Source organism: Malaclemys terrapin, chromosome 9 (genome assembly GCF_027887155.1).
Source record: "Malaclemys terrapin pileata isolate rMalTer1 chromosome 9, rMalTer1.hap1, whole genome shotgun sequence".
Taxonomy (NCBI): Eukaryota; Metazoa; Chordata; order Testudines; family Emydidae; genus Malaclemys; species Malaclemys terrapin.
The window spans coordinates 103198500-103208943 of NC_071513.1; the positions used below are offsets into that span (position 1 = coordinate 103198500).

A 10444-nucleotide genomic window follows, 5' to 3' on the forward strand; every position below is an offset into this window, starting at 1 on the left:
GCCAAGTCGCATTGAGGTCAATAGGACAACTAATGAGAGCAAGGATTGCCAGACTGGTCCCTTGGTTTTCAATGCTACCAATATTTAAGTATCAAAAAGACAAATTAGCAAATAAGGGTTACATAAGACATGTGGTTGGTAAGTTGACTTCATGTAAGTTGACTTCATTTTGTTGTTAGTTTAATAAAAGTGCTGTGCAGTTGAATAGCACCTTGAATCCAAGGATTTTAAAGCGCTTTCCAGATAGAGATGTATTTAGCCTCACAACCCTGGGAGATACGTGATGGTAGAACCTAGAATGGGACATGGAAATCGTGGTTCGCAATCAACTGCTTTAATCACTCGATGATACTACCCCTTAATCGAGGGATACATTCCCCATAAAAAGCAACAGAGAGTCCTGTGGCACCTTATAGACTAACAGATGTATGGGAGCATAAGCTTTCGTGGGTCAGACGAAGTGGGCATTCACCCACGAAAGCTTATGCTCCCATACATCTGTTAGTCTATAAGGTGCCACAGGACTCTCTGTTGCTTTTTACAGATCCAGACTAACACGGCTCCCCCTCTGATACATTCCCCATAGTAAGTGTACTAGAAAAGCCCAATTCTGTCATTACTAACAGCAATTTCTGTAAACAAACATTCGGGCCAGTGTTGCTCTTGTGTAAAGTTGAATCCCCATACACCATCAAAAGAAACCAGAACCGAATGGGCTACCTGTCATTTTCTGGAATGGAAAGCAACTGCCAAACTTCACAAGAGTGGCTTTTACTGTCCACAGTAGCCCTGTGAAAGCAGCAGAAACTTAGTGTGATAAGGGCTGCTCTCCTGAGTAAGAGTTTCCACTAGCCCACAGCACAATATTGAAGACAACCCATAGAATGTCCCTGGAAGTGACTCAGTATTAGACAGCGCGTGAACCAATGGCGAGGCCAAGAGAATATTGTGAGTGGAAGAGAATGTATCTTTCGTGGTGGCTAGTAAGGCACCAAATATATATTTTTTTACACACTTTTTAAAGCCTCTCCTGCCAATATATTGGGCCGGACCCTCCATTGGTGATGTCAGTGGAATTACACCAATTGACAGCTGCGGAGGGCTTGACTCATTATCTGTGTTTCCAGAGATATGGAAATAGCTTTGAAAAGCATCATGCGGTAAATGCGTTGGCTGCTTGGTTAGCGCAGAAAACCCACTAGATTCGCTGTGTTGCTTGTAACTTACAAGGCAACCTGAAGGCAATAGAAGCAAATCCTGCTCATTTTGAGGATGCATCCAAAAACGACAGCCATAATTGACTGTATGTAAACCAACCAAGCATTACATTACAGGACAACAGATCAGCAATTGCTTTCCTCCTACGCAATTTATGCAGCCACTGGGGGTTCCACTCTCCAGAACATCACTGATCTAACAGCCACAGAACCAGCCTTCATTCTCTGTCTGTGGTCGCCTAGGATGCCGGCACAAAAGGGCTGTGGCAGAGACTCTGTTCTTTAACAGTCCTCCCAAAAACCTTGCTCCAGCTCCTGGCTTCCCAGTCCAGGTAGGGGTGGTCATCAGAGTGTCAGAAAAAGGAATGGTTGGGTACATTTCAGCCAGGAAGGTACAAGGTGGCGGAAGGGTTGTGAATAAGTGGTGGTAGATGGTCTCACAGATGTGGAGAGAGCTGAACTGAATGGAGGGCTAGTTTGTACATCTGGCCCTGCGCAGATACATTTCCAAATGCAATCTGGAGCCGTTCCTGCAAGAATTAGGACCGTGCAGAGGTGAATGGGTGGATGATATAATGTAGCATTTCACACAGCATGAGATAACAGCCTGTAGGGGATGTTGCCTCTGTTCTCAGCATCAATCTCAAGTGCAAGAAAGGCTTCTGCAGTTGTAAGTGTTTGTAAACATGTCACTGATGGCAGTGCTCAGAAGTGGGGGCAACGGGGAGTCACTCGGATTGCTTGGGGACCCAGGTGAATTTCCAGCCTCCGTCCTCCTCTCGGCGCACAAAGACCTGTCCCTGGTGGAAGGTGTGTGTTTTGACGTTGCGGTGGGGGCTCAGGGAGGTTGTAAAGGCCATGTCGGTTTTGTTTGGTGACACGTCGTTGGCGAAGTAAGGCAATCCGTAAGGCGGGAAAGGGGCACCGCTGGGCAGCGTCGAGGAAGCACATGGTGCTGAAGAAAGTGGTTGGATGTAGGGTAAACCCTGCTTCCCAGGAGTGGCAGCGCTGTTTATAGGAGTCATCTGATCACAGCCATAAGCAGCGATTGGGTCCTCATCATTACAATAGTCCATTGCCTCCCCATGGCTCTGGCAGTACGGGCTTTTCCCAAGTTCAGAGGACAGGGCACTGTAGTTAGCTGATAAAGACTCATCAATGGTGTTGATATCTTTCAGTCCCAGGGTTTGCAGTACCCAGGTCTCCACGGGTGGAGCAGCTTGTTCTTCGCAGGCAGTAAAATCACGGAGCAGGTTCCTCCTGGCTTTGGAGGGGTGAGGAGTCTCTCGAGGGGCCAGGTAACTGTCCTCTTTAAATTTCCTCTTGCCACTTTTGAGAACTGCATGTTTCTTCTGGCCATTGTGCAGCAGCAGTTTCTATACAAGAGAACAGGGAAGACAGAGCAGATTAAAAGCTGATCACCCAGGAGCAACATGGTTCTGGCCCCGGGCTTTATCCGAACAGGTGCCGAACATGGTTCTCACAAAGCGCACCGTTTACCCGGAGCTCATTTTCAGTTAGCGAACGCGGATGGCACTAATTACTTTGTGCTGTACAGTCTCTGGAAACAGCCCAAACCCCTACGAGATAAGAATACGACAGTGTCAACACGGCCTGAGCTTTGTTTGCTTTTTCACTCAGTAAGCCATGAAATGAAAGCTCCTGCACTGTACAGCCGTCCTCAATACCGACCCTGCCAGCAGGCTCTGATCTGGCACCGGGGGGCTCAGTCACCTTCAGAGCTCCAGGACTGGGTGGGAGGGGAATATGCATATGCCTCCCCTGGTTCCCAGTGAGTGGGAGGGGGGCTGGGGAACACAGCGCACGCCTCAGCATAGATAGCCCTGGGATCCACAGGGTGGGAGGGCTAGCTCAGTGGTTTGAGCATTGGCCTGCTAAACCCAGGGTTGTGAGTTCAGTCCTTGAGGGGGCCATTTAGAGAACTGGGGTAAAAATCTGTCTGGGGATTGGCCCTGCTTTGAGCAGGGGGTTGGATTAGATGACCTCCTGAGGTCCCTTCCAACCCTGATATTCTATGATTCTATGCCCTTAGGGCAATTCAGGTGAGGAGAGCACTTCTGCACTCACCCTCTGTCAAGGATCTCAGTTTTCACTCATGCCACATGCCCAGTGGTACCACTTGCTTTGCCCGAGTAAGGACTGAGCCCATCCTTAGCAATAGTGCTCAGCCCCTCAGTACCACCATCAAGCTCAGCATCCCAAAGAGCCTGACAAATGTTTATTAACGAACCCCCACCCCCATGGCCCCGGGGGGGGCAGCTAATTGATTAGCATTCACATTCTGCAACTGGTGGGGCTGGGGCGCCAAAGGCTAAGTGACTTGCCCAAGGACAAGGGCGAGTCAGCAGCAGAGCGGAGAACAGAATGCTCCTCGTTACCCATCCCCAGGTTTGTGCTTCTGCTCTCTGAACAGCTGCTTTATTGACTCCGAAGCTGATTAATGCTAAATGCTTTGCTTTCTGGTGTCCTTTCAGTGTAATGAGTTCTGCTCCTTGGTTAGAAGTCTGAGGGGTTAGGGTTAGTCCATTGCTTCTTATAAACCCCCTCTTTCAAAGCATCATAAACCAAATCCACTATAAATGCTAAAGATCAGGGCTGTCACACGGCTTAACCCTGTCTACATAGGCAAGGCCAACCATGACGACACACACTATCGGTAGTGCTTGGTCACCAATCTGGGAAGCGTTAGAAGGGCCTTTCCACTTGCATGCTACCTGCCCACAATGTGGCCTTTTACACCTGTGTTTATTTGCATTTGCCTTTTAGGCATTTCACCTAAATGCTTCGTTCCCTTCTCTCTCACAGACACACGTTTTCATGGCAGGTTTGAACACGGTACCTTCGCCTTGTCTTCCAAACACTTAACCACGGCAGAATTCAGGTATTGTCGGAGGTTGTTATTTTCTTCATGTAACCTGGCAAGTTCCTCTTCCTTCTGTAGCAAAGTGTCTTGAAGCTGTGAAATACAGATATCGATGAATAGACGTTTCTTAGCTCTGTTGACTTTGTAACCCGATAAATTCCCTGCTCTATGGCCTGGTGGGATGTGATGATTTTGGTGTTTGCTTTGTGAATTCAATCCTCAAGAACCCCTTGTCCCTGTAAAGCTAAGTGGCATGACTGTTCACGTCTCACATTTGACTTCTCCTATTCTTTAGCAAATGTTTGAAGAGATTATTTTGAAAAACTATAACTGCAGAGGAATAATAGAGGTGTGCAGGGAAATGAACTGCAAACAGCCCTTTAAATACACAGAGATTTTCTCACTCACAATGCTGCCGGTTTTCTTCCTTCTGCGTTTCAAAGAGTACTTAAGCTTCCTCTGGACCCCTAGCTCACTAACCTCTACCTGGCTAGAGAGAAAAGGAGGGGGCGAGAGAGCAAATTATAAACTAGACCTGGATGCAGACTGCAAAATTCAGATCCAGGTGTCATTATGTATATTACAGGCTTGAGCTGTATATAAATCCAGGGCATGCCCACATCTTGAATACTGCGTGCAGATGTGGTCACCCCATCTCAAAAAAGATATATTGGAACTGGAAAAGGTTCAGAAAAGGGCAACAAAAATGATTAGGGTGTGGAACGGTTTCCATACGAGGAGAAATTAATAAGACTGGGACTTTTCAGCTTGGAAAAGAGACGACTAAGGGGGGATGTAATAGAGGTCTATAAAATCATAACTGGTGTGGAGAAAGTAAATAAGGAAGTGTTATTTACTCCTTCTCATAACACAAGAACTAGGGGTCACCAAATGAAATTAATAGGCAGCCGGTTTAAAACAAACAAAAGAAAGTATTTCTTCACACAACGCACAGTCAACCTGTGGAACTCTTTGCCACAGGATGTTGTGAAAGCCAAGACTATAACAGGGTTCCAAAAAGAACTAGATAAGTTCATGGAGGATAGGTCCATCAATGGCTATTAGCCAGGATGGGCAGGGATGGTGTCCCTAGACTGTTTGCCAGAAGCTGGGAATGGGCAACAGGAATATGGATCACTTGATGATTCACTGTTCTGTTCATTCCCTCTGGGGCACCTGGCATTGGCCACTGTCGGAAGACAGGATACTGGGCTAGAATCATAGAATATTAGGGTTGGAAGAGACCTCAGGAGGTCATCTAGTCCAACCTCCTGCTCAAAGCAGGACCAACCCCAACTAAATCATCCCAGCCAGGGCTTTGTCAAGCCATTAAAAACCTCTAAGGATGGAGATTCCACCACCTCCCTAGGTAACCCATTCCAGTGTTCCACCACCCTCCTAGTGAAATAGTGTTTCCTAATATCCAACCTAGACCTCCTCCACTGCAACTTGAGACCATTGCTCCTTGTTCTGTCATCTGCCACCACTGAGAACAGCCGAGCTCCATCCTCTTTGGAACCCCCCTTCAGGTAGTTGAAGGCTGCTATCAAATCCCCCCTCATTCTTCTCTTCTGCAGACTAAACAATCCCAGTTCCCTCAGCCTCTCCTCGTAAGTCACGTGCCCCAGCCCCCTGATCAGGATGGTCCTTTGGTCTGATCCAGTCTGGCTGTTCTTATGTTCGTCACTGCTGCCCAAGATGCAGCAGTTCACATTGCTAATTTTAGTGTGCGAGGCTCAGGAGAGCTAGCGTGAGTGTGTCTTCCCAGGCTGGAGGCTCGCTCCCTGCTGCAAAGCAGACACACCCTACAAGTCTCAAAATGAAGTTGGAGCCCCAGTGTGCCAGGTCCAGCACATATATACAGTGACAGACATCTCTCCCCAAAAGAGATTGTGTTCTACGTAGACAAGACACATAACGGGCAAGAGAAAGGAAGTTTGTGGATATTTGGACCGAGGGTGAAATCCTGGCCCCATTGAAGTCAATGGCCAAACTTCCATTGACTTCAGTGGGGCCAAGATTTTGCCCCAAGTGTTTTGGTTCAGGGTCACGCTGTTGTGATCTAAACATTGAGCTAGATACAAGCAGCTACAATGGGAACCGCTTAGCTTGAAGAGTTCACTGGCTCTCCTGCTGCTTACTAGCACTCATGGAAAAGGAAAAAGAGCTAGAGAGGTGACTTCTAATCTTGGTGCTTGGTCCTGCGAAGACTCATGCATGTGACGAACTTTGCTCAAGTGGGTACCCCCACTGCAGTCAACGGAACTAATCATGTGAGCAACCTTACGCACGTGTGTCAGTCTTTGCAGCCTCAGACCCTAAAGCAGTTCCCAGTGATGCCTCTGCTTTTTTGGTGGAAGCCAGCAATCTGATCTGGTGTGAAGCTGCTGGACTTGTGACATGGGCAGACAGCAACGCTGCTGCTAATTGAAGTCATTCTAGTTTTACACATCAGCATAAGGAAGGAGAGAAAATAAAAGATTCTGGGCTGTCAATGTTTTCCATACTCATTGTACAGAGAACCACAGATTTATGAACGTATTCTCCTGAACCAGAGCTTTAGGCAACCGTAAAAGGAAATTCTAGGAGTAGCATAAGATGGTGGGTGGAAGAACATTTTAAAACTGTAAATAAAAGTTCTATTCTCCAGTGTGAGAGTTATTTGAAATGTTACCTGTTTGTTTCTGTAGAGCTGGGAGGACAGCTGATCTCCTTGCCACGTGTCATCTGGAATAGTAAAATCCAAGCCACAGAACTGATCTGGACAAAAGCAGACATCGAAGTGATTAAACTGAAACCCACATTTTCCAAACCAAGCGTAAAATCACAATCATGTTTATTTTAATCCCTCGTTTACTTCATTTGAATCAAGGAAAAATTGTACTGCTTGATAAGCAGCAAAGAGTGGTCCTTTAAAAAATGGATAATAAATTAGTAAATCATCTGAGTTTGTTATAAGACACCTTTGGCATCTGGAAGATCTTTTTCCTTGTGCTCTTTATTCTTTGTTTAAAATTCCTCTTCTTTACAAGAGGAACCAAAGCTTGGAGAGTTGTTTGTCAGGCAGCCTGGGCCAGTGGCCAGGGCATTGTACTGGGACTCAGGATATCTGGGTTCCATTCAGGGCTCTGCTGTGACCTGGGGCAAGGCACTTCACTCTCTATCTCAGTTTCCCTCATCTTCAAAAGGGGCGAACTGACCTTCCTTTGTAAAGTGTTTTGAGATCTATGGCTAGATGGTGCTGGGTACAAGAGGTGAGTTCCCAACAGCATTTCAAATCATGGAAGCTAGAGAGGAAACAAGCGAACCTTCCTACCAAGGTAGGGACTGCAGGGACACGAACCAGAACCTCTCTGACTGAAAGCCGGATGCTCTACTGAGTGCACTTTCTATTTTATCCCGCCCCGTAGAACCGGAGAGCTTTCCACTGGTGTGGACAATAGGCAACATGACGATCATAATGTCACCTGTGGTTTGTTCTCTGTCTCACCCCCTCCCCAGGGGGAAATTGTGCAGTGCAGTACCCAGGAAGCCCCGGTCACGGAATCCCTCCTTTGTTATACAACTCTGCTAAAATCAAAACTATGGCCCAGGGTGTATAATTATTAATGATTATTAGTAGTATTGGGTTATATTATGGTCGCATCCATGGGCCTCAGGTGAGATCAGGGTCACAGTGTGCTAGGTGCTGTTTAAAAACAGAGTGAGAGACAGTCTCTGTCTCAAAGAGCTTGCAGCTTAACTAGCCTAGACAGACAATGGGTGGGGGAAAGGAAGGATTGTGATCCCCATTTTACAGATGCAGAAACTGAGGCACAGATGCCCAAATCCTCAAAGGGTCTTAGGTGCCTAATTCCCATTGATTCCCATGGGAGTTAGGCACTGCACTACCTTTGAGGAGGTGGCCTACGGGACTAAGGGATGTACCCCAGGTCATACAGGGAGGCTATGGCAGAACTGGGAACTGAAATCTCCCGAGGCCTGTAACCTCGGGGGGATCCTGTCTCTCTGGAAAAGTCAAACGGAAGCTGGTGCTGCCCGGAGACCTTGAGAACATCTCCCAGGAGCTGCCTGCAAAGTACCCGCGACTGAGGGCCCGTGTCCCTGCCGGCTCAGCCCTCTGCCAAAAGCCAGACCCGCTCTTCCCCGCTCCGCCGTGTAGACACAGCGCAGGGATCGCTACCCACGCGCTGGGAAGGGGCCGCCCGCGGACCGGGATCAGCCGGGGCCCCGGGAAGCTTTGACCCGACTCTGCAAAGCGAATGGGCTCCGGGAGGAAGCTCGGAGGAGAACCCCGAAGTTAAGCGCCCTCTCTCCAGGGGAAAAGCCCGCAGCTCTGGGCAGCGGAGCGGGGCACGGTCTCCAGCTAGACGCTCACGTCCCCTCCCTCCAGGGTGCATACCACGGTGGGGACCTGCCCTTCCTCCCCCCGCTAAAGCGTTATCAGCTCCTTCCCCCCGCGGCATCTTTCGGGGCAAACTCCCAGCGGCACACCGGCAGCCTTGGGGCAGCAGCACTTACCCGGAGCCTGTCCTTCTTGTGGGTTCGCCCTGGTGTTGTCCAGGAGACCAGAAGCCCAGAAAGAAACCCAAGTCTCCTTGGAAACATCAACGCTGGCTGCTGACGTTGAGTCGGAATAGGGGCAGTCATGGCCCTGGCCCCCTACAAAGTAGGGATCTTGGCAGGAAAGAATGGTGCTCTGTGAAATAACGCGGGGAGGGGAGAGGGAAAGGCAGAGACGGGAGAAATGAGAGACGTGTGGTGTGTAAAAACCAGTGCGGAGCCGCTCGCTCTGGGCTGGGGCTCGATCCCCCTGCTGTCATCTCCAGCAGTTAAACCGAGTTTTAAACCGGAGGAGAGAGGCCAGAGCCTCAGGCAGGAGACATCTCCCCGGTTGAGGAAGGGTTTTCCGGGTCCCACTGCGTTCTTGGGGGGTTTCTGATTAAACAGTGTCGCAGCCACCAGGCCCTGATAGGAGAGAGGTGCTTAGAGGTGGCAAAACCACGAGCTGCCAGCATCTTTAGTCAGCGCCTCAAACCTGCCCCCGCTTCCCCCCAGCTCTCTGCTAGCCTCCTGAGCTCGGCCAAAGCTCAAACCCACCTCTCTGCCCAGCCCACAGCTCCCCAGACACTGTCTGCGGCGAAGGCGGCTGGCTGTGCCCTGGGGTGTCTCCCTCTGCTCTCGCCTCCCACCTCAAGGATGAGTCTCCCCCGTTATCCTAGGCTCAAAGGGGCCCGGGCACTGACACTTGGAAAGACCCATGCTCCAGCCAACGTCTAAGGTTTGCCCAGATGCGGATGCAGGGGGAGTGTGACCCAGCCCTGAAGCCCAAACCACCTTGGCTAGATGCTGCGATCAAAGCCTGCTAGCCTACATGTCTATTCCCATCCCCAGCTTTGCCACAAGTGATTCCCTGTACACCCATCGATCCCTTCCTCCAGCACATTCACACGCAGGGTCACCTCTGAGCGAGGGACAGAAACCAGACCGAATGCACTCCCCCTCCTAGGCTGTAACAGCCTTAAGCTGCTACCTCGAAGTCCATGGCGGTGAGTCACCTACTGCAGTTCTAGCCACACACATCAGCTCCAGCATCCAGGCACTAAGCAAAGGCATGCGAGAGAGCGACACTCAATTCGCTTCAGTTCGTTTGGAAACACTTCGGCTGTTTAAACGGAGCAAGCGATCCAGACCCATCTTGAGAGTCATTGGCTATTCAAGTCTTCCAACCGTCTACACAAAGCTAGGAGAGTCACATCCAGTCTCTGCAAGTTTGCAGTGGTCCCACGGATCAGGAAAAGTCTGGGTTCGTTTCTGGAAGTGTGTGCCCCCCTCCCCAATAAACCAAACCTGCTGCATGTGAGAAGTCTTTGCAAGGCAATGACAAAGCTTAGAGCCTTGAACATGAGCCCCTACAGCTATGGAAAAGCAAAGCAGGTTTCCAGGTACACAGTCAGCTTCCTCAATACCAATCTTAAACAAACAGGGCACAACATATATTACAAACCCTCAAGGCAAAATACCAGCTCCCCCCCCCCCACTTCAGGTCGAGAGAGATCCAAAGAGCACTTACCATCTTAGTGGCAGAATGAGATGCAGGGCTTGGGAGCACGTTTCCTCTTAAAGCCCCAGCGAGCTTTAATTGGCTCTGAAGGGGGAAAAGACAGGGGAGGCGAGTTCTAATCTAAAGGAGCTTCCAGTGACGCCTCAGAGCTTTCTTGAATCCCAGCAATCTGATTTGGTGTAAAGCTGTCAAACTTGTGACGTGAATAAACAGCTAACTTGCTGAAATCAAAGTCATTCTGGTCTCACAAATCATCATAAGGAGGGTGGGGGTGGGGGA

General features: G+C 49.3%; 1 protein-coding gene across 1 annotated transcript; it reads right to left on the bottom strand.

The window, feature by feature from the left end:
- Positions 1-518: 518 nt before the first annotated feature.
- Positions 519-10224, bottom strand: GMNC (geminin coiled-coil domain containing). Its single transcript, XM_054040367.1, has 5 exons — positions 10175-10224; positions 8623-8800; positions 6776-6861; positions 4078-4194; positions 519-2593 (listed from the first exon to the last, which is right to left on the bottom strand). Exons 1-5 carry the CDS (start codon positions 10175-10177, stop codon positions 1946-1948), a joined length of 1032 nt encoding a protein of 343 aa, XP_053896342.1. The 5' UTR covers positions 10178-10224; the 3' UTR covers positions 519-1945.
- Between the last annotated feature and the right edge of the window lie 220 nt (positions 10225-10444).

What these genes read in the sequence shown, in the direction of transcription:
- GMNC (XM_054040367.1), bottom strand. An exon ending in AGCTCTACAGAAACAAACAG is followed by an intron (nt 4,195 to 6,775) that starts GTAACATTTCAA and finishes TGTATTTCACAG; the next exon opens with CTTCAAGACACTTTGCTACA. An exon ending in GTTTGGAAGACAAGGCGAAG is followed by an intron (nt 2,594 to 4,077) that starts GTACCGTGTTCA and finishes TCTCTTGTATAG; the next exon opens with AAACTGCTGCTGCACAATGG.